The sequence below is a fragment of the Callorhinus ursinus genome, unplaced genomic scaffold (genome assembly GCF_003265705.2).
Source record: "Callorhinus ursinus isolate GAN/ISIS: 27379988/994484 unplaced genomic scaffold, GSC_fseal_2.0 scaffold8, whole genome shotgun sequence".
Classification (NCBI taxonomy): Eukaryota; Metazoa; Chordata; class Mammalia; order Carnivora; family Otariidae; genus Callorhinus; species Callorhinus ursinus.
Window position 1 is genome coordinate 43486910 of NW_027397070.1, and position 24313 is coordinate 43511222.

Below are 24313 nucleotides of genomic sequence, written 5' to 3' on the forward strand. Positions count from 1 at the left end.
AGACATGACATGACATATCCACATCCACATGTTTGGTTGACTTTAGAAGCTAGCCTTTGCATTATTTATTTTGGGGAATATGCAGTTTATTATTCAAGAGCACTGAATGCCTATTGAGTTTTCTGGAAGATAATGAAGTAATGGCATATTATGAGCAAAGGTATCAGGATAAAAGCACAGCAATGTGTCTTCTGTTAGCTAATGTGTTGTCCCTATTCCATTATTATATATAATCAAACGTGTTGCACCAAGTTATTTCATTTTTCTAAAGGGAAAATGTAGTTTACCATAAGCTTAATACCACTTGAGATGTGAAAGAAATTGACAGCAGCATGTATCAGAAGCAAATGTACTATCCTTAGCGTGTAAATAGAACTTAGTACCAAAAGAAATCTGAAGATGATCAGAAAGTACTAAATCTAAATTTATCTGGAATAAAATACAATTAATAATATGGCTAAAAAGTTTTTGGTAAATTTAATTATCTTCCTCCAAAATACTGACATAAAAGAATTATATGATAGATGATAAATTAGATGCATATTGTTCTATGAAACTTTTTTCCCAACAGGATTCTTGGGATGGCCAGCATATTCCAGTACTTTTCTCCATTTTTTGTGGTTTATTAGTGGCAGTATCCTATCATCTCAGCCGACAAAGCAGCGATCCATCTGTACTATTGTAAGTGAAATCAGTTGTTATTGAATTAAATTTAAATAAGTTCACATTTCTTTCAAATTTAACTTTCAGGATCTGTTTTCCTACTGCCTTGTCAAAGTGCAGTTGACTTAATCTGTATTGGGTTTCAAATATATTAACATTGGATCATTCTAACCAGTTTGGCTGGGAATATTTGTTAGCATTTTCTCTCCTAAAAGTATTAAAAATATATTTTAATAAAAATATTCTCCTTGTATGCTTATTTATAGCATTGTAAACTCTTTAGACATTATCATTTGCTAATGATTAAATATACTTGGAATGCTTATCTTAGAGAGCAAGAGAGTGAGCATACGTGCATGATTGGGAGGGGCAGAGGGAGAGAGAATCTCAAGCAGACTCCTCATCGAGTGTGGGAGCCCAATGTGGAATTTGATCTCAGGACCTGAGCAGAAACCTAGAGTTGAACACTTAACCGACTGCACCACCCAGTCACCCCTGAACACTTGATTTTTTTATCATAAACTTCATTTGTCATTTGAAGTACTGGTTTTCAGGTTATGAATGTGTTCTTTATTAATTCTTTTTCTTTCTTTCTTTTTCTTTTTTTAATTTAAAGCTCTTTGGTGCAATCCAAGATTTTTCCAAAAACAGAAGAGAAAAATCCAGAAGACCCTCTGTCTGAAGTAAAAGATCCACTGCCTGAAAAACTTAGAAATTCTGTTGTAAGTTTTAGCTTTTTACAATCACCTGAAAGATGTAAATTTTAAACAGTTCATCATTTTATATAATGAAGGCCTTTGTAATTGGGGAAAATGTATGTATAGGTGTATATTGTTGACTGCCTTTATGTCACATTTTAACCTGTTAAATGCTCATTCTTCAAAGGTTGTTTCTGTGTAAAAGAATATGCTAAACATTCATTTTCAAATTAGGTGAAATGAAGTAATTTCATTGTTTATAGAATTCTTAATCCCATTCAGTTTAAACTAGGATTTGAAAGATGCATATTTTAACATAAATTAGGTTTTGTTGTTATTGTTCTTATTGATAAAACTATGTCCTTGTAAATCATCTGCTGGTCTTCTAGTGTGCTTTATTCCTTTAGGACCATCTGAAAAGTATATGTGTGTTTATTTTTCAGATTGAAGGAGAGAGCGGTTATCTGTACTAATTTAATATGTTTAAGAAAATGTAGTAATTTAAAAATCTTCTAGTTTAGTGAATTCAATATTGTCTATATTCTTTTAGTAATTACTTGAAAAATGAATTTTATGGATTCATATCTGCTTTATGGACAAAGCATAAAACATTTTTTTCTAAGTTATTTTAGATTATTTCTACTTGTGAAAAACTAAATTTATATAGGTCTTGAATTAGTTATATTTACCTTTACTGAACTTGAGCTGTTCACATATTCTCAGAAACTTTAGTAATACAAAACTATTTCAGGATAGCATTCAAACAGTTTTTTCTGACTTTAGTTTCCATGTTAGCAAACGACATTTCATGTTAAATGTAGTAAGATATTTCTGAATCTAGCTTAAAATTAGCATAAATCTGCAGGTCAATTGATGATCAGTCAAGATATTGAGACATTTCTGGTTTACTGCAACCACTAAAAGAATCAAAATCCAGTAAGTAAAATAAGACATGCAGTTTCAACGTTTTAAAAAACCAGTGAAAATATAACTTTGTTATCCAAAAGAGTATCCTCTGTAACTGATATATTGACTTAAATACCTCATTTCCTTTTCCCATATGTAAAAATCAAACTTACAGATTAATGGGGGAAAAAGTCTTCATTCTAAAAGGCTTTGTTATAGGGGCACCTGGCTGGCTTAATCATTGGAGCATAGGACTCTTGGTGTCAGGGTTGTGAGTTTGAGCCCCATGTTGGGTGTAGAGATTATGTAAAAAATAAAATCTTTTAAAATAAAATAAAAGACTTTGTTTTAATATGTTATACAGTGTGTAGAACTAGTTTCATTTCCTTGGTATTATAGTGTCAAAACCAGAATATAAGGAAATTGGGGAAGAAAATACTTATTATAGCCAATTATTATATGTAAGAACTATCTAGAAGAATAGGATCAATGAAGAATTATTACTTTGTCAGTGGGAATGAAAGAAATACATATTTTTAAATTTTATGTAACTGTTGGATAATTCTGTTTTGTTCCACAGAGTGAGCGTTTACAGTCTGACCTAGTAGTATGCATTGTAATTGGTGTGCTATATTTTGCTATTCATGTAAGCACAGTGTTCACAGTATTGCAGGTAAAGAATCATTTTGATCTTTTGATTGGGGGAAAATAACTGTTGAGACTCATTTTTTTATTTGATTGTAATATTTGTCCATAATGCTGAAATTTATGACTTTTCGTTTATTCAGTTTTAACAACAAATATTTATTTTCTCATGGTTTCTCTGGGTCATGAATCTGATTGTAGCTTAGCTAGATGATCCCAGTTCGGGCTGTGTTTGATGCTGCAGTCATATGGGGCTGCCATGAACCAAGGCTGTTAACAGGCCTTAGTTCTTTGATGACCATTGGCCAGAGATCTGAATTCCTCTCCATGTGGCCCTCGCCATAGGCTGCTTTGAGTATCCACACAAAATGGCAGCTGGTTTTCCCCAGAGCCAGTGGTCCTAGAGAGAGAAAGCCCAAGACAGAAGCTGCAGTCTTTTATAATTGATGTCAGATGTGACATATCACCACTTCTTCTGTACCTATTGATCATAAGGGCAACCCTGGTACAAATTTTGGAAAAGCCACATAAGAAAGCAGTGTTAACTGTTGACAAATGTTTGGTTCTTAGATTCAAAAATTGACTTTGCTATTTTCTGTTAATAAGTAGAAAATGGAACTGACAAATTAGAAGTTCTATGGATCTCAAAATCACTTTTAATTTTCCTAATTTTATTCTTCTTTTAGCCTGCTCTCAAGTATGTATTGTATGCATTGGTCGGCTTTGTGGGTTTTGTAACCCATTATGTGTTGCCTCAACTCAGAAAACAGCTACCATGGCACTGCTTCTCCCACCCTCTGCTGAAGACAGTGGAGTACAATCAGTACGAAGTTCGGAGTAAGTATTTCGTTAACTCTGCTCTTTTTAATATTATGGATTTTTTTTTTAAACTTTAGCAGATGACGGTTAAATAAGTATCATCAAGTAACACTTGGCTTGTGTTTGTTATACTTAGATTTGAAGTTGTAATGAGTCAAACCTTTTGCAGGATGCTTTAATTTCAGTTGAAGTATAAATGTCAGTGCCACAATGCTAACTTGCACAAAATAAAATTACTTCCTTTCTATAGTGTTCTTCACAGACCTCTCATTGACGAATCCCGTGCATGTCTGTGGCTTCTCTTTCCAGTCCTTACCCGTTACCTGATTTTTCTTTTCTATATATAGGCACTCCAGTTCTCCTTAAAACTTCTATTTGAAATATTTTTAGCTCAAAGCATAGGAGGAATAGAGAGAACTTTGTTCCTGTTTCCACCAGTGATACTATTTCCTACTAGAGAAGGGTATAAGAGTAGATCAGATGAAAAGAAGTTTAAAACACTTGTAATTGTTCTTACTTATTCAGATTTGGGATAAAGTATAAAATAACTCAAAAAGAGGTAGAAGTCCAGTCCATTTTAAATCCAGACTTGTTTTTCCTGTCATAAGTAGTTGGTCTTTGTTCATTGGCCCCCTGACCTGTGATATACCATACTTCCGCATTTTAGAGAAATAATAAAAGTTCCTAACTATGTCATCATTTATTATATATCTGTGATTAAACAAGCCAGTGGTTTTTCGTAAAACTTTTTCTTCAGTTAGTGAATTATGATAGTAAATTCTTCAATTGTTTGGAGATACTTGTTTAGAGAACTCTGAAGCTTTTAAAAGCTTTCTATATCAAACTTGACTGTGCATTCTCAAAGCAAATTTCCTGGGACTTTTAGTAAAATTGCTTAGAGCATTCTTTTGAAAGGAATCTCTTTTTCTGAGCAGTCGGCCTCGGCAGTGGGCTTGAAATATTCAGTAAACTATGTCATATATAGATGTGCTATCATCCAGGCTTTGTTGTTTCATCTGTAGTACACAGGCAGAGTAGATTTAGCATCATTCTGAAGGGCCTGAGGATTTTTGGAATAGTAAATGAGCACTGACTTCCACTTAAAGTTACCAGCTGTATTAGCCCCTAACAAGAGAATCAGCCTGGCCTTTGGAGCTTTGAAGCCAGGTGTCTACTTCTCTCTAGCTATGAAAGTCCCAGATGGCATCTTCTTCCAACAGAAGGCTATTTAGTCTACACTGAAAATCTGCAGTCACCTTCATGAATGATCTTAGCTAGATCTTCTGGATAACTTGCTGCAGCTTCTCCATCAGCACTTGCTGCTTCACCTTGCACTTGGATGTGGAGACGGCTTCTTTCCTTTAACGTCGTGACCCAACCTCTGCTGGCTTCAGACTTTTCTTCTGCAGCTTCCTCACCTGTCTCAGCCTTCACAGAATTGAAGAGAGTGAGGGCCTTGCTCTAGTTTAGGTGTTGGCTTAAGGGAATGTGGCTGGTTTGATTTTCTGTGCAGACCACAAAAACTCTCTCCATATCAGCAATAAGACTGTTCCACTTTCTTATCATTTGTATGTTCACTGGAGCAGCACTTTTAATTTCCTTAAAGAACTTTTCCTTTGCAGTCATAGCTTGGCGAATGTTTGGCACAAGTGGCCTAGGTTTTGGCCTATCTTGGCTTTTATTTTTTATTTATTTTATTTTTATTTTTTTAAAGATTTTATTTATTTGAGAGACAGCGCACAAGTTGGGGGCAGAGGCAGAAGGAAGGGGAGGGGCAGATTCCTTGCTGAGCAGGGAACACAACGTGGGGCTCAATCCCAGGACCCTGGGATCATCACCTGAGCTGAAGGCAGACACTTAGCCAACTGAGCCACCCAGGCGCTCCTATCTTAGCTTTTAACATGCCTTCCTCATTAGGCTTAATCATTTCCAGCTTTTGATTTAAAATGAGAGATGTGCAATTCTTCCTTTCACTTGAACACTTATAAGTGGCCATTGTAGAGTTATTAATTGGCCTAATTTCAATCTCAGGGAATAGGGAAGTCTGAAAGGAGGGAGAGATATGGGGGAACAGCTGGTCAGCAGAGCAGTCAGACCACATACATTATTGGTTAAGTTTGCCATCTTATATTGGTGCAGTTCATGTTATCCCAAAGCAGATACAACAGTAGCATCAAAGATCACTGATCATAGATCACCATAACAAATATAATGAAAAAGCTTTAAATATTGCAAGGATTACCAAAATGTGACAGACATGAAGTGAGCAAATGCTGTTGGAAAATGGTGCTGGTAGACTTATTCAACACAGGGTTTCCATAAAACTTGAATTTATAAAAAAATGCAGTATCTGGAAAGCGGAATAAAGTAAAGCACAATAAAAATGAGGTATGCCTATATTTTATACATTAGATAATGTGATCTCCTTATATTGCTTTGTTAGATGCAGCCACTATGATGTGGTTTGAGAAACTTCACGTGTGGCTTCTTTTTGTGGAGAAGAATATCATCTATCCATTGATTGTTCTCAGTGAACTTAGTAACAGTGCAGAGACAATTGCTAGTCCAAAAAAACTGGATACAGAGTAAGTACAATACTCCTCTCATCTATGTTTAACTTCTAGGGGCTGTCATAAGCAATGTCCTAATACATTGATCAAGTAGCAAATAATTGTCTCTTTGGTGCAATGCGCTATGAGATAAAAAAAATTCAGGTGAAATTGTGTCTTTAACTTCCCTTGCCTGAATATCTGTTTCTGCTCTTGTGTATCACACTACTCCAGACATCTTATCCTCAACTAATATTTTATGAGAGGACATTTATTAAATAAAATTAATTTTTAATATTAGGTGGTAAGTTTGAGAGATGTCTGTTTTTGTGTATTTTGTAAATCAGGCTATAGAGGTGGTCACTTGCCTGTGTAGTCATCCTATAAGCCTACCCACTAGGCTAGGTGCATGTTGGGTAAGCCTTAATACATGTTTTTTTATATGCTAAATGCTGTTAATACTAAAGCAATAAAAATATCCAGAAACTGGAGAACCATATATTAGAATTGCAATACTGTTACTTATTTTTTTAAACATGCTTATTTATATAAAGGAATAAGAACCATATTACATATTGTTAAAAGGAAATACTATAATAGTTTATTTTTTAGGATGCGATTTGCCTAGCTGTATAAATCGTTTTCAAAAGTTTATATTTGATAGATATATTTTATAAGCATTGTTAATGAAATGGTGATTTTTCTGAAGTTCTCAGTCATTGATGAGTTTTGCTTTCTTTATATCATAGGTTAGGTGCTTTAATGATCACCATTGCTGGTCTGAAGTTGCTACGGTCCTCTTTTAGCAGCCCTACATATCAGTATGTCACAGTCATCTTTACTGTGCTGTTCTTCAAAATTGACTATGAAGCATTTTCAGAGACCATGCTGTTGGATCTCTTCTTCATGTCCATACTCTTCAACAAGGTACTTTATTACTGAAAGGAATATCCCTATCTGTAAAAAGTATTATTGCCCTGACTAATACACTGTTTAGTGAGGATTCTACTTGCATTTCATTTGCTTCATTATCTTTTAAGTAATATCTTTCTTCAATCAACCAGTTATTTTAGAAGAATTTTAAAATCCCTAAACAGTGCTAGTCACTATGATCCATAAAAGACATATTTCTTGCTATAGGTGGGGAGATAAGATTAAGTTATATAGAAAAATTAGAGAAACACCATTAGCTATGTATTTTTAAATATATAGGATCTTCCAAAAGTGGGTGTGGTTTTGAATAATTCTAGAAATAGACATGGTAATAATGGAACTGGGCTGTGGGCTGCTGGATAGATGGAGGGAGGAAATAACCTGATAGCTGAATGAAGATGGTAGATACTGAGGCCAGTGAGGCCGTGTGGGAGGAATCAGAACTAGTTTGATGTTGACATTTACAGAATACTCTGAAAATTATGAAATGTTTCTAAGATTTATTATCCACCCCTAAGAGAAGTACTTTTAGTCCTTTTGCAAATGAGATGGCAAAACCTGGGTCTCCTGCCTCCCTTTCTAAGAATCTTTTTGCTGAACCATACTACCTTTCTAAATGAAATAGGTTGTGAGTCAGATTATTTCTAAGTTAAATTGAGCTTAGATTTCATGTTAACACTGACCACATACAAAGGCCTTTGACATATATTATCCCATTTGATAGGTAACAGAGAGCTGAAGCATATGACAGCTACAAAACACAATGAAAGCCCAGTTTTAGGCAAGTTAGCCTGGTCAGCCAAATTTGGGATGAATTGGGGAAGAGAGAACCTAAAGGTACGGAGAACAGTTTAAGAGACTGTTGACAGTAATTTAGATGTGATAGAGGTCTAACCTAGGGTGGGAACAGTACAAATGGAAAACCATTAATCTGAACAAGGTTTTAGTGTTAGTCAATTTCAAAATATTGGGCTAAATACTGTACTAAGTAGTTTCTAAAATACTGTAGTGTTATATTTGTTCAATCACTAATTTGTATGCATTTTTATCATTTATTTCCTCTTCTAGTGAGCATGGCTAACCAAAGGAGGAAGCCAGAAAGTTAATCAAAGAATTGTTTGTACAAAGAAGCATGTGGTTTCTCACAAATTTAAATATTTAGGTTGGAAATTGTATACTAGTTGGGAAAAAAGTGAAAGTTTCAGTAAAATAGAAAGCATCTCTGAAATAGACTTAATTTGCATTAGTTTGGATTTTCTTAATACTTTTGTTTGTTAAGCAAATTGTCCTTCAGAGCATACCAATGCTCCAGGACTGTTCTAGATGCTTAGGCTACATCACCGAGCACAGAGGGAAAGCTCTGCCCTTAAGGACTTTGCATTGTGTGAGGTTAGCTAATAGAACATAACAGTGGTAGTAAGCAAGTAATTTTCAAGGGATCTCTCGATAAATTTTTTAAGATATCATTGTAAGAGGCACCACCAATTAAATAATCTTATAGGAAGAAATTACTATGAATGTGTACAAAAGTGCTTTTACCCACTAACCACTTAACTTTGTAATGCGTATCATTTTTTCTTCAACATTACAGTCAAAATTTGAGTTCAGTCTGGTTCACATTTAGAATCTGAAGTTTTCTGAAGTACTGCTTTCAGGCAGTTATAATGGCATCTTGATAATCTAAATGCTGCCTTTACTTCTGTCATCCTGATCACATCCTCATTAAGGATTACCGGCATAATTTTGAATCATGGCAAAGAATGCAGGCATCCATCTGCATTTTGTAATTGGTTGAAGTTGTAATTTCTTTTTTAAATTGGAAGTTAAACTGGTTCATTTGCAATTCGTTGAACAACTTAAGTACGAGGTGTTTAGTGCCCGAATCACAGCACCAAATTAGTTTGAACCTCTTGCCCCTAAGAACCTGTCTGTTTTGTGAGGTGGGTCTCGCACTGCCTGAGCTACAGAGGCAGTTTTGTGCAAACACAGTCATTCTGTTTCAGTGTTGAAGACATGTTCAGCAACAAAACAAATCCTAATTTACAGAAAATTAAAGTGTGTATTGTGTTTCCATTGACAATCACAATTGGGATTAAGAACAGACGCCTGATGTGCACTACTAAATCCTTAGGCAGACAGGCAGTGACAACCGTATTACAACTTTATTTCCTACCTGGCTGCTTTCAAATTTCTTTTGACATTGCATTTAAAACATACTCAGTTTTCAAAGCACTAAACTTGAGGAAAATGTGTCCTGGAATAAAAATATGTATGAATTTCTTAAGCTTTATAAACACCTAGATTTCCTACCTTTCTATGTTTTGCTTGTAGTAGTAGTACTATAACCAGTAGAGGGCATAGAGTTTTTTGTTTTTTTGTTTTTTATAGATTTTTATTTATTTATTCATGAGAGAGAGAGAGAGAAGCAGAGGGAGAAGCAGGCTCCCAGGGAGCAGGGAGCCCGATGCGGGACTCGATCCCAGGACCCCGGGATCATGACCCGAGCCAAAGGCAGACACTTAACCATCTGAGCCACCCAGGTGCCCGGGCATAGAGTTTTTTAAACAGATGAAACACAAGTCCAAAAATCAGCTAGCTGTCTGCACTTAAATATATATTCAGTGTTTTGGCAGTTGACACGTCTTTTCCTTTTATCAAATGGCGAATAATTTCAATGCCATTTTCCTATCAGAAAAACAATACATTTTAGAGGTCTTTCATTTTCTAATTGAAGTGTCTGATGATAAGTTTTTTACTGATTGTTTTTCTTTTCCTCCTACAGCTTTGGGAACTCCTTTATAAATTGCAGTTTGTATACACTTACATTGCCCCATGGCAGATTACATGGGGCTCTGCTTTCCATGCTTTTGCTCAGCCCTTTGCAGTGCCCCGTATCCTTCTAATAAAAGTTGTATAAGAAAGGGCAGTCACATCCTTAATGAGAATGTTGGTTTGTAGGCATAACCTTTTATAGGCATAGAATATAGATTGCTAGTTGGTAAATTATCAAATATTCTCAGTCCTTTGAGTCCCTGTCTGTACCTATTTTGATTGTTTAACTTGTGTTAACATTTGTGACCCACAGATCATCTGCACATGAGGACAGTATTAAGATTTTATAATTAAGTAATGCTGATTTAAAATTTTATGTTTACATATGTAAGCATTAAAGTCTAGGAATTTTTAAATAAATACAAAATGTTTAGAAATATTTTTAAACGAATGAAAGTACATTTTTCATAATCATATGATTGTAATTGAACTATGTTTAAAATTTTCTATTCTTATCATTTCTTAAAAGTACTATCTAAATAAAAGTAAAGGTAGTGACCACATTGATGTTGAAAAGCAGACTTTTTGTATCTGTAAATTTTAGTTTGATCTTTTGGAAAATTAAACCCAAGCATATTTATTCAAGACTTAATGTATGGACTTTTACCAAATACATATTAGCAAATATTTATTTGACTCCCTTCAAAGCATCATGCCAGGGTGTACTTTTCCTCGCTGTGTCTTTCTGCTTGTACCCCCTTATATTGTCCAATGACACCCTCTTTTGTGTTCCTCTGATGAACCATATTGTTCTCATTGCTGTAAACACAGTATGTTTGTGAGATGTATTTGTGTGTGTGTTTGTGTGTGTGCGCACACACGTGCACTCACTCAAATGAATATTAAAAATCCTTAACCAGTTTTTTCATAGATTCAGCCATGTTGTTTGTTCAGGCTGCTGTATCTGCCTTTTTTTCTACTCCACTAAATCCCTTTCTGGGAAGTGCAATATTCATCACTTCATATGTTCGACCTGTGAAATTCTGGGAGAGAGACTATAAGTGAGTACAATAAAACATTTGAAAGCTGATTTTATCTATTCTTTAATAATAAAAACTATCAACAGAATTATTACAATAATTTTTTGTGTTGAAATATTTTGCTAAAACTATTATAAATGCTCTTGAAGTTTCAAAATCATATAAAATTAGAAGAGTCAGAATAACTATATTTTTCTCTGCCAGTTTTTCTAAGATTTTTTTAAAACCTAGTTTATGTTGAATATACTAATTTTTCTGTCTTTTTTCTTTTAATGCTGTTTCTTTGAGTTGGTCCCACATTAATACTACTCTGAGACTTTATGCTATTATACAATGTTATTTCATCATAGCAGTCATAATTATCTCATAGTTTTCTTAGAAGTAGCTATTTGCAGAGCTAAATTTTCTGTAGATTATTTCTGGTTTTTCAAGAGGATAATTTTTTAATGACCATCTTTGTGCATAAAGTATTTTCTCCATTTAGATTTAGTTCCTTTGGCTAAATGTTTCATCTGATGCCTGCTAACTATCCTTTATGTAATCTCTCCAAATTTCTTTCTTTTCTTTTCTTTTTTTAAATTTAAGAAAGATTATTCAAAAGGGGAATTACTGAGTCATGGAGCCTAAACATATTAAGGCTCTTAACATGTATTAACATATTGATTCAGAAAGAGCTTATATTACTTTTTAATTCTACAGGCCATCTTCTTGACTGCTTCCTTTCTTTCTGTACTTCTACAAGTTAGTGTGTATAATAAATGAAAGTAGTAGTCTCACGTTTTAAACAATGGACTAGCTTGGGGATTTGAAGCTTTTGCTCTCGTCTTTCATCTAAAACCATACATGGTGTTTCTCTTTTATGAATTTCAGTGTTATTTATATTCTGTTCTCAGCTAACTTAAATTGAGCCCAAAATAATGTCTGTGGCGACAGTTTTGGTCTCAGGACCCCTTTACTCTCTTCACAGTTATTAAAGTCTCCAACGAGTTTTTGTTGATACAGGTTTTATCTACAGATAGTTACTATATTAGAAATCAACACTCAGAAAAATTCAAATGTTTATTAATTAGTTTAAAAATAGCAACAATAAATCCATTATGTGTAAATATAATATTTTTGTAATGAAAATTACTATGTTTTCCACATCACCAAAAATAATCAGTGAGAAGAGTGTCACTGTTTTTGTAGTTCTATAAATCTCTTTAGTGTCTGGCTCAGTAAAAGACAACTGGATTCTCCTGTCTGCTTCTGCAGCCAATCTGTTGTTGCAATATGTTGTTTTAGTTGAAGTATATGAAGAAAATCTGGCCTCACACAGACACATAGTTAGAAAAGAAAGAAGTATTGTAATAGCCTTTTTAGACAATTGTGGATATTTTTCTTTGATCCTTCACTAAAAGTCGACACATGGTAGTTCCTAAAAATTAGTTGCAGTATAGAGTCTAAAACCATATCTATTGTTGGGGAAGAAGTATTTCCTCTGCCCTTCAAAGTCCTTCCAGTTCAACTAAGAATCAAATTGACATGAGACAGATAAACAGGAGAAAATCAAATTTAATGTGCACATACGGGGAATCCACACAGACATGGAAATTCCAAAGACAGGTAACATGATGCTTCTGTGAATTAAGGAGTGGGGTAAGGGTCTTAGGATACAAAGGGGAGAAAGATCATTAGCAAGAAGGTGAAAGGAGGTGTTTGGAAAACAAAGGTTACCCCATTTTATAGATAAGTTTCTTAGGTAAAGAGGAATCTCTGTTAATAGCTTTCTTTGTGATATAAGCAAGCAGTTGAGAGGGAGGTAAAGATCTTTTCCTGAATCTGCTGAGTTTTGATTGCTTTTATTTTTTATTTTCTTTGAAAGATTTTTTTTATTTGAGAGCGAGGCAGAGAGGGAGAGGGAGAAGCAGGCTCCTTGCTGAGCAGGGAGCCCAATACGGGGCTCAATTCCAGGACCCTGGGATCATCACCTGAGCCGAAGGCAGACACTTAACTGGCTGAGCCACCTCGGCGCCCCTTGATTGATTTTAATTCAAAATAATGTTCATGTCAAAGTGGCCCATCTTGGGGCGGCCTGCCCTTGGCCCCATGAATTTTTGGAACTGTGTTACATCAAAATCCACTGATAATTGTTAAACTTTGAATGGATCTTTTACCCATTTATTGATCATTTAGAAAATATTGGTTCACTGGGTAATGTAGATCTTAACAATTCTCGATCTTGATCAAGATCTTGATACATTTCATTATATAATATTAAAAAAATGTATTCATTCATATCCCCACCAATCTCTAAAGAAAAGTGTTTAAGCATTACTAAGCTATCAAGCTTGTTGATAAATATATATATACATTTTCCCAAATTCTAATTTTTGCTTAGAAACTTTAATTTTGTTATTGCGACAGGACAGACTCACTTTCTTCATTTTTGAGAAAAGTCTGTCAAGTATGTAAGTCTGAATAATCATAGTAAAAATGGTGTTCTATGAAAAAAAGAGCTAGTGCAGCTTGGAATTCAAGTAACTACATGAATGCTTTCCCTTGAGACAACCATCCTACTTCAGAATGCAGCAGAATGCTTTATGTGTATTTTGCTACACACAATATTAAAAAGACTTTACTGAGTGGTGGGTTGTGATTTAATAAAATTAATTTTTTTTATTGCTTCATTAAAGACATTTTGAAGCAAAACTCGAATTTTTGTTTATTTTTTCTTGTGCATATTTGGCAGTGCAAAATACAGTTTGGTGCCACTGTCTTGATTCATATTGAAGTGCCCGTAGTTTTACCCACTATTACGTTTGCACCATTAATGCAGTTGTCTACACAGTGAAAAAGTGAACAACAGCTCAGTATTATTATGAAAATCATTTTCATCTGGAAAGCTCCCTAAAAGGATCTTGAGTCCCCTGCTTTGGGTTCTGTGGACCATATTTTGGAAACCACTGTTCTAAGAACACTCTACCACTGGACATTAATAAATGCACCTTCTCCTTGCACAGAATGTTTCATGCACTGTGTATTTCTAAGAACTGCATGTAGGACACATGTTTCATCCTGATCAATTTGGGGGGGGGCATTAAACTCATTAATGTCTTTCTACCCTGTTCAGTGAAACACCAGTTAGGTAAAAACTGTATGTTTATGTATGATGGAGGTGGGCAAGTAAAAAAACCTTACCCCTAAAAGTATGCTCATGAGGAATTTTATCAATATATACCAATCATAGGTTTTTCTCAGAGATATTCATGAAGTGATAATCTTTATCATTTATATTGTACAGTTTTCTTCTTTTTAATTAAAGGTTACCAAAAATGTTCTGTTTTGCCTTCTTCAGCACAAAACGGGTGGATCATTCAAATACCAGATTGGCTTCCCAGCTTGATAGAAATCCAGGTAAAAGCTCTGTGAGTAAAGAAGCAAGTCTAAGGAATTTGTTATATATATATTTCACTCCCAACTAGTTGGGAATCCTTTGTGAGTTCCAAGTGATCATTTTTAAAAGACTATATATCCTTTGCTTCTTGTTCTGCTTTAGCAAAGTGTGAATTCAAGTATCTAACCCATCTTTTATAAAATGCATTTTAAGAATGTTCATAGGAATAAAAAAAATGTCATTCAAAGATTGTTCTTACATAGTTTAAAAAGTAGAACAGTTAAAGTAAAACTGGTCAAGTGTATTAAAGAGTATGCAATCTAACCAACAGGTGTATTAATATATTTGCTTCTCCCGCTTCTCTGAATGTTTAGGTAAATGTTCATTTAATTTCATTTAGTTTGTTGATTGTAGAGATGTCATGTAGGGCAGCCAAATGGCCCTCGAGGTAGAGTTTCAGTGGATGGCATTTTGGTGGTGGTTCCATTGTCTAAAGTCTGGTTCCTTAGTTTCATCATTTGGGAAACATCCTTTTGTCCACCTACCTGTTAGTAATCTGACACACAGAGGGTGAATCTCACTAATCCAACCATAAGAAATTAACCAGAATTCCAATGTATTAATTTACTAAAAGAAATCTTACTCTCAGATAGACTGGAGCATTTGTATCCATTTGACTCTCAGATTCCTTCAAATGCTGATTCCTTCAACTGTTCTACTTGAGAAACTAAATTAACAATAACCAGATAGTTTTATAATTATAAAATTGGATTAAAGAGGACTAGTTACTTGATAATGCCTGTCATTATCACATTCTGGTAGATAAACAACCATCCCAGCTCTAATATGTCCATGTATAAGGGGCTTAGAATTCTCATGATGCTAGTGATGCCATCCTGCATATCAAAAAGACCTGAATTAATATGCATACTTCTGAAATGAGCAGACAGGGCATTAGATAATGACCATCTTACTGAATTAGTATCTGGAGTACCCTTTTCATTATTTTATTTTGTAGGCTGAGTTTAAAATAGTAAGCTTTGTGTATTTTGCTTTCCTCCAGTATTATACTATGGGTACCTGTTTACAGATTTTGCTTTGGATGGGTTACTTCTAAAGATGGCTAGTTTTATCCCAGTTTTTTTTCTTAAAGAATGACTCTAATAAATTTTATAGGTTCTTTGCTGCTGTTTCTATATATATAGTTTATTTCTGTTAATCTAGTTTTAGCCATCTCAATATTTAGGGGTTTTTTGTTGTTTTGGGGTTTTTGTGTTGTTTTTTTTTTTTTTTTGACCAGCTTCTATTCATTTTGGACTGTCTTGTTTGTTCAAATTTTGTATTCCTTTACACACTTTCTTTTTTAATGTATCTTTTTGTTCTAATCCTGAATTCCTTTATCTTGTTCATTTCTCTTACGTGGTTTTCATTATAAGTTGGAGTTCATTGAATAGTGATAGAAGAGGTCATGGTTATTGAAGAGGTGAAAATCCTTAGATTTCATCTAATCTAGTGCCCACATTTTATGGATGGGGGTCAGAGGTCAGAGAAGTTATGTGACTTCTAACTCTAAATTCTGAAACTTTTCTCGTTACCCTGTGTTTCATTTTTATATTGGAATTGTAAGGCTGTTAATATTATTTTCCTTGTCAAGAAAATATAGATACAATCCTAACTGGAAATTAGTTTTAATATTTTAATATTTTGTTGATATACTGAAGACTTAGGGTAAAATGTAACATGTTTAATTCCTTCTTATAGGATCAGATGACAACAATCTGAATTCCATCTTTTATGAACATTTAACTAGATCCCTACAACACAGTCTCTGTGGTGATTTGCTCCTAGGACGATGGGGAAACTACAGTACAGGGGACTGTTTCATTCTTGCCTCTGACTACCTCAATGCATTAGTACACCTTATAGAGATAGGCAATGGGTTGGTCACTTTCCAGCTGCGGGGACTTGAATTCAGAGGTAAGATACTCACCTTTTATTTCTGTAACGTATTCCCGTGACATCTGAGTTTTATGTGTTTACATCTCAAATTAAAAATTAGCATAAAATTAGGTCGTTTGGAGTTGTGGAATGAGAAGAGTTGTTAAAAGAGCAATTATTAGATTTTTTTCCAAATTTCACATTCAGAGAAAAATCATTTTTGTGGTATGCTAAAATACGTGAAGGTAGCATCATTCTTGCATAACTCACTATTTTCCTGGTGATGTTTAATTTCTGTTGTTTTGTGCTTGCTCTCTTCCTATTCTCTTTGTGAGAAGTTGCGTTCATTTGTTAGATGGCTGGAGCATAGAATGCCGTGTTTTGTGTGTAGCTAACCAAGTACTTTCATGTAGATACCAAGCCTTTGTCTTCCACAAATTTTGGTTTTGAAGTGAAGTTCCCATAACATTAAGATCAGTTTTAAAGGGAACAAGTCAGTGGCATTTAGTGCATTTACAGAGCTCTACAGCTGTTAGAGTGGGCAGTTGGTTAGGTTCTAAGCGGATGCCTGGAGATCGGTAAAGAGGAAGCCAGGGCCAGTTTTAGGAAAGTCAGAGGCCTATCCTGACAGTACTCCAAAACGAAGAAGCCACAAGAAGCCAGTTCAAACCAGATAGGCCCAAGATGGCTCCTAAAATGGGCTAACTAGAGGATCAAATCAGACTTAAACCCTATAGCTTTATTTTCATCCCGATGTTGAATCAGAAGGTTTGGACCTTTGTTAGGTAATATCTTTGTTAATGGAACAAGTACTTTTCTAAAATTACTCCATTCACTGGAAATAAGATTGTACTTGTATGGCATTCAAATTAAGGCAGTAAATGTTGATGTTTGTTATCATTTGTGATCTGTTTGTCATCCAATTTCTCTCTTTCAAAATGTCCTATTCTTGTTTTATGGTTTGTTTCTGCCTCTCCTTCAGAGCCCAAGACCTTAATTCCATCTCTCTAGAGTCTTACCTGATGTTCACATCGAATCCAGCTGGACTCATCTGAAAGTCAGCATCCCTCACCTCACCACTACACCTACTACTGCTATGACTTTAACGTCTTTTTAAATTGTTGGTACCTGAAGATTTCACCTTTTTGTTTTTTATTTTTTCTATTTTCTTAAACCATTGTGTGGGGAAGCTGTTTTATGTAGCATTTCTGTCTGTGTGAATTGGAAGAGGGTCCTTCTTAGGACGTGCTCATTTCACCATATTGGTCAGAAATTCTCCAAATCAGAAACTGATCCAAATCCTTACTCTCCCAACTTTCAATCTCTGGTACCAAGTAGATTCAAATAAAATTTTGGACAAATTTTTTGCCATTCAAATTCTATTTGCCAAACAAAACTCAAACTGATTTGGGAACACAGTATATTTTACTATCTGAATTTGTGGTGGATTTGGATAGCAAGAGATACCTGTAAGTCTTCACTCAGCCATAGTGTTGCTTTTTTTGGTTTTTTGTTTGGTTTTGTTTTGTTTGAGGCAGATTTGATCATGTTCCTTTCATTCTTAAAATTGTCTGTGGCTTTCCATTGCACTTAAAATAGAATTCAAACTCCTTAACAGGCTCTGCCACACTGTGATCTGGTCTTTGCCAGTTTCTCCAACTCCACTTTATACCTTCATCCTCACTCACTCTAGGCACACTGGCCTTCCTTCAGGGTCTTAACTGTGCTAAATTCTTTACTAAGGACTTCCTACTGCCTTTCTCTTTGCCTAGAAAGTACCAGCCGTCTCCCTTCCTCCCACCAATCTTCCATCTGGCTAATTCCTTAATTATCTTTAAGCTTTAGCCTAAATATCACTTTCTCAGAGAAGCCTTCTCTAACCACCTGTCCCACATGATTATCTCTCATATTGCCATTTTTACCTCTTTAGCACTTAGCTTAATTATAATTTCATAATTTCATATTTATTTGTGTTTGTTTAAAGTTTATTTCTTCTCTAGCCCAGGGGTTGGCAAACTTTTTCTATAAAGAGCCAGATGGTAAATAATTCAGGCTTTTGGAGGCATGCACATTTTCTGTTCCATATTTTTCTTTGATTTTTTTTTTTTTTAAACAATGCTTTAAAGATATAAGAACCATTCTTAGCTTGGATTTGGCCCAAGCCTGTATTTTGCAAACCTTTGCTGTAGATTATAAGCTCCTCAAGGGCAGGAATCCTATCTGCTTCATTCATTACTGTGTATCTAGTTGCTGTTTCATCAGTTAGCATATAATAAATAATTAGTTAATTTTATAGAATGATTAAATGATGTAAGTATATAGCTGTTACTCCTTTCTCTGCATTCCAGAATTCTCATGAGGTCTGATTATATTCTTGCTCAGATCTTGTGATCTTTGGTTATTTTCTTTCCTTCAGAGTGTTATTCCCTGTCCCATCTACCTCCTGCCTCTCGAAATAATCAAGAGTGTCAGTATGTTGCCAGGCAGATATTTGGATCCCCTGAGCATTTTGATGTGTTTTCTGGGGTATTCTTCATTAAGCCAATTTAATTCATTGATTTTATTGTATCTTGTAGTGGATGCTAAATGTCATGTGACATTTAGCTAAACAAATTTCCTGATCAGTTTCCTGTATGTCTTGGTTAAATCCCTTTATATTTATTTCATTTCCGTTTTTATTTTACTGATATTCTCAATATTCTTTTCCATGTAAATTTTATCTCAGATTTGAGTTATCAGTTATTTTTTGTCTATCAAAAATTTTTTATTAAAGCTTCTACAATGCTAACTTTCTGTTTGTAAATGTTACTTCAACCAAGTACAGTTTTCCAGGTCAAACTTTATAGGTCAAAAATGTATTATGCTGATTGGATTCCTCTTGGTTTTTACTCAAATTACTTTTAACATGTCTAGTTTTCATAACTGCCAGTTTTAGTTTTACCGATAATATTCACTATGAAGTGACTGAAAGACATAGCTAGTCCAGGAAACAATTGGTAATAGTTCCTTATGGATATTCTAGAATCCCCCTCCGAGTCTCAGAGTTCTTTTTTCAGTTGCCAATATTAACTCCTATGCTTATCGTTGACTTCATTTCCTAAGTAAAATGTATTATTTTGGGTATGTTGGGCATGTTGGGGTAGAAAATAATCTTGGGATTTGTATGGTAGAGTAAAAACGTCCCACATTAATTAATTACTCTGTTCACTTTCTTCTGCTCTGAACAAGGATCTCATTCTGTCTTAGTAAATGTCAAAATCTCCAAGTTCCCTCTTGCCACATATCTTTTCTATGTACTATTAACAAAGTGATCTGCACCAAATACAGCTCTCATTATGTCATCTGCTTTACTTAAAAACCTTTGATTGACCTTCCAGAAAGATGACAAAATGAATAAAATACAGTAATAACACATAGAATCTAAGGAACAGACCCAGCTTCATGCCATGATTTTAAAACCCCAGCCTCAGGATGTTTCTTCTAGAAACTGAATAATTTGTTGGCCCTCTCTACCCTATTCTAGCACATGGATAAAGAAGGAAAACCTCTCTAGGCTTTTTACAGAGCCACTGTACTACTGCTGCCAAACTATGGTTAAACTGGCTAAAAAAATAAAGTGTAGTATAACTCACTTGAGACTCTAGATGCAAAAATCTGCAGAACCCAGAATAAGCAGAAATTAGCAGTCCTTTTTTTTTTAAGTACCTCTCAGTAGTTGAGCCCTTGTCATTTCATTTTTATTTTTGAAATTAAGTATTAGAAAACAAATTAATAGAATTCATCTTTTAATAGGTTATAGGAGAAAAACAACAAAATATGATCCTCTTAGAAGATGCCAGGAGACATTTGATTGAATTTCATTTCCATTATTGGTTTGAAAAATACTTTATAAAATTACACATATCCTTATTCTGAAAAAAGAAAAAAGTTTGTATATATAGATCTATAGTCATGATCATGTGTGATGATCAACTGCAGCGGGTACTCCTGTTAATGTCTGGTTCATGCCAGGGTTTTTCTTTTCACCACTGTGTGACATTGTCCTGGAAGTGCTCAACAATGTAATCAAACAAGAAATGAAATCGTAGAGTTGTTGAGAGTTCTAGAGTGCTAAACAATACAGCTCATTAGCCCGGCCCAGCCTACCTCTTCTGCCTCTCTTTTAAGCACCACCACCACCTGGGTTTAGTTTTCATGGCATCATTTTCTCTCAAAGCAGCATTTTTCAGGGGCGCCTGGGTGGCTCAGTCAGTTAAGCATCTGCCTTTGGCTCAGGTCATGATCCTGGGGTCCTGGGATCAAGCCTCGCAGCAGGTTCCCTGCTCATCAGGGAGTCTGCTTCTCCCTCTCTCTGCCCTTTCCCTCACTCGTATTCTCTCTCAAATAAATAAATAAAATATTAAAAAAAAGCAGTGTTTTTCAAACATGGATGGTGTATATGTTCTCTTTAAAGGAAAAAAAATTGTGAAGTCCATATAAGTTATTAAAATATAACCTCAATATGTGCATTTATAAAATTAAGTGTAATACCCTTACAGAATTTAAGGAATTTGCTTAAATAGTCCTTACAGAATTTAAGGAATTTGCTAATTAAATGGAAGCAAGGCCACAGAACAAAATAAACATTAATGTGACAGATGGTATTTTACTGGCACTAGATTGCTGTGGGTGTAATTCTGTATTTATTCTGATTTTGTATTTTTACTTCAGTAACACTAATGCAGAGAATGTTTGATATCTTGTATAAAAGAATGTAACTTCAAAGAATTGTTTCCTAGTGTTGAATAATCAGAGCTCATACCTAATTGAAACTTTATCAGCAGGTAAGCTTCAAATGCTAATAATGTAATTTTATCCAATTACTATTGGAATTGGCAACAGAAAAAGTAATCATGGATTTAAGATAAAATTATCATGAACCATTACAGTTTATATATTCAAATATATGTATATAATATTTCTGCTTGCCACATGGACATGGTACTGATAAAGGGAGCCCACATTCTTTTGAGTTCTGCATGTCTGTCTATATTGTGTGCCCTGCAGTGATTCACTTCTAAATCCACTCTTCCCTTATTGAATGAACTCAAACCGTCATGAGATGTCCCTTTACTCATTGGCCTTCGTTTGATATGAATGCAATTGTGAACCCAAATTTGAAAAGTTTGGGATCAGTACTTGAAAATTAAGAAGGTAACTGCACAAATTTTCAGAACCTTTAATGTGCTAATTCATGTTGTGATTCTGCAGGAAGTGAATATATAATATGCCTAGTTTCTGGAGCTTCCTGCAGTTTGTTAGTGAACATTCCAAGGGAAATCAATCACATACTTTCAATTACTATAAAAGGTGTTTTGTTTTTTTCCCCCTAAATTTCTTGTGTCTTTGAAGCATTCATTTTCTACTTCATATGGTTTTTTTTCTTCTTTGTATGCAGTGGTCTCTCTCTCTCTTTAAGGTACTTACTGTCAACAACGGGAAGTGGAGGCCATTACTGAAGGCGTTGAAGAAGATGAAGGATTTTGCTGTTGTGAACCTGGCCATATTCCTCATGTGCTTTCATTTAATGCTGCATTTAGCCAGCGCTGGCTAGCTTGGGAAGTGATAGTCACTAAGTATATTCTGGAGGGTTATAGTATCACTGACAATAGTGCTGCCTCTATGCTTCAAGTCTTTGATCTTCGGAAAGTCCTCACCACTTACTATGTCAAGGTAAGGGTGTGTGCCCAGGTAGATCTTCTGACAGTTCTGAGTTCTTCTTGGAAAAGACTTTTTTTTTTTTTTTTAAATGTATTTGTGCTTTGCTTCTAAGTAGTGATATAAATTCTCTAGTATTGGGGCGCCTGGGTGGCTCGGTCAGTTAAGTGTCTAACTCTTGATCTCAGCTCAGGTCTTGATCTCAGGGTCATGAATTTTGGCCCCACTTTGGGCTCCACGCCCAGCTGGAGTCTATTTAAAAAAAAAAAAAAATTCCCTAGTATTAAGTCAGTAAAGTATACCTACTAAGGTATTGCTATGTCTTTCTTTAGTGGATCTTATTTCATTTGTTCATGAATAATAGCTACCATATGTAGCTTATATGTTTTAGGTACTGGGCCAAGGAATACACATATGCATACATATACATATATATGTCTTATGCAGTTTTCTGAAGGAATATTATATTTCTGTTTTTCAAGTAAACAAGAATCGGAAGTTACCTGCCCAGTGTCCTCTACTTAGCAAGTGGAGTTAGGGATTTAAACTCTAGGCATGTCCAGCTCCTGAGCCCTTGCTATTAACCACTGCTTTGCACTGCTTTCAATAACCTGAATAAAAGTATTGCAAGATTTGGAAGGTCTCCAAAACCACCCTCACTTGTAGCACCAGCTGCAATTTTGGGTCCCCACGGACTAGTCTCTGGTTCAGTAATTTGCCAGAAGGACTCACAAAACACAGCAAAGCCGTGACACTCATTGTTAGGGTTTATTACGGTGGAAGAATACAGACTAAAATCAGCCAAGGGAAGAGGCGTATAGGGCAGGGTCCAGAGACACCAAGGCATGAGCTTCCAGTTGTCTCCTGTCAGTGCAGTTGTGCAGATAATGCCCATTTCTCCCAGCAACAATGTGTGACAGTACTCACAGACTGTTGTCAACCAAAGAAGCTCACCTGAGCCTTGGTGTATAGAGTTTTTATTGGAGTCTAGTCACCTTGGTGTGGTTTACTGCCCCCATGGCCAGCCTTAGTTTCCAGCTCCTCCAGAGGTCATGGCTGTAAGCTCATGGGGAACAAAGACTCTGAAGAGGCAAGGGAATAGAAGTTACCTCCCAGCACCCAAGGGCAAAGACCAAACCTCTCTTGGGCTAGGTTTGTTCTTTACTATACAGGTGTTCTGTTTTTGCTGAAGATATTACAAGATTACAGCAAGCTATGATTTGGCAGCATGCAGGCAGAGCCAGTATTTTGAAGAGGGAAATGTATGCTAAATTTTAGTGACCCATATCTGTGTTACTACCTCTAGGTACCACTTTATTTGTGCTGATTGGGATGAATGTTAGTCTTATAATTAATGGTTGGTTAAACCCAACCTCAGGAAGCTAAATAGAGTGATTTTGCAATTTTTACGTGCTCTCTGTCTCTGTGTGTATGTGGCATTTTGTATCTCTGGTTCTAAGTAGGTATATTTCTATTGCTTTACTATTATATTTCCATAACTTGACTTAGCACCACAAGATGATTTAATAACTTTCTATGAGAAATGCATCACAGTAAAGTTTTTCTACCTCTCCTTAAAATGTCCTAAATTCAAAAGCTCTGAGATCAATAGAATTGTTTTGAATTTGTCTTGATGAATTTATGGTTGTGACTTTTAAAGTATTAAAGTAAGTGTTCATCCAGAAAGGCCTGAGGTATATTTTTTATGGCATTCCTAAAATGTTTTCTTAGAGTATTGAGCTAGAATAAAATATTTTTTAGTTATACAATCAGTATAAATTATTGGAATTTATTTAATGAGGAATTAGAGTTAATTCAAACTGTAACTTGGGTTTTGTTTTTTGCTTTGTTTTTTTTAATCTTTCCCCCTTTAGGGTATCATTTACTATGTTACAACTTCTTCTAAACTGGAGGAGTGGCTAGCCAATGAAACAATGCAGGAAGGACTACGTCTGTGTGCAGATCGAAATTATGTTGATGTGGACCCAACATTTAATCCAAACATTGATGAAGACTATGACCATCGACTGGCTGGCATATCCAGGGAGAGTTTCTGTGTGATTTACCTCAACTGGATAGAATATTGCTCTTCCCGAAGAGCGAAGGTAGAGGTTGTGTACTTTATTTGTAACTCTTTGAGTCCATTTTTTCAGAGATGGAAAGAATATCCCCGTTTGTTATTATGAGGTCAGTTTTTCCAGACCTCCTTCTTTCTGACCATCTGGGTAAGAGAACCTTCACTCGTTAAAAAGAAATTCAGAGGTTGGGGGGAAGCAG

General features: G+C 35.1%; 1 protein-coding gene across 6 annotated transcripts in view; it reads left to right on the forward strand.

The window, feature by feature from the left end:
• The window catches only part of PCNX1 (pecanex 1), a 151553-nt gene that overhangs the window by 111600 nt on the left and 15640 nt on the right, over positions 1–24313 (forward strand). For all 6 annotated transcript variants that reach the window (XM_073895437.1, XM_025869773.2, XM_025869774.2 and 3 more), the window contains 12 exons: positions 572–681; positions 1280–1385; positions 2848–2940; positions 3599–3749; positions 6175–6316; positions 7030–7207; positions 9996–10104; positions 10917–11046; positions 14363–14421; positions 16163–16378; positions 21798–22051; positions 23911–24141. In XM_073895437.1, coding sequence (XP_073751538.1) covers positions 572–681; positions 1280–1385; positions 2848–2940; positions 3599–3749; positions 6175–6316; positions 7030–7207; positions 9996–10104; positions 10917–11046; positions 14363–14421; positions 16163–16378; positions 21798–22051; positions 23911–24141 — 1779 coding nt within the window. The remainder of the gene's footprint in view (positions 1–571; positions 682–1279; positions 1386–2847; positions 2941–3598; positions 3750–6174; positions 6317–7029; positions 7208–9995; positions 10105–10916; positions 11047–14362; positions 14422–16162; positions 16379–21797; positions 22052–23910; positions 24142–24313) is intronic.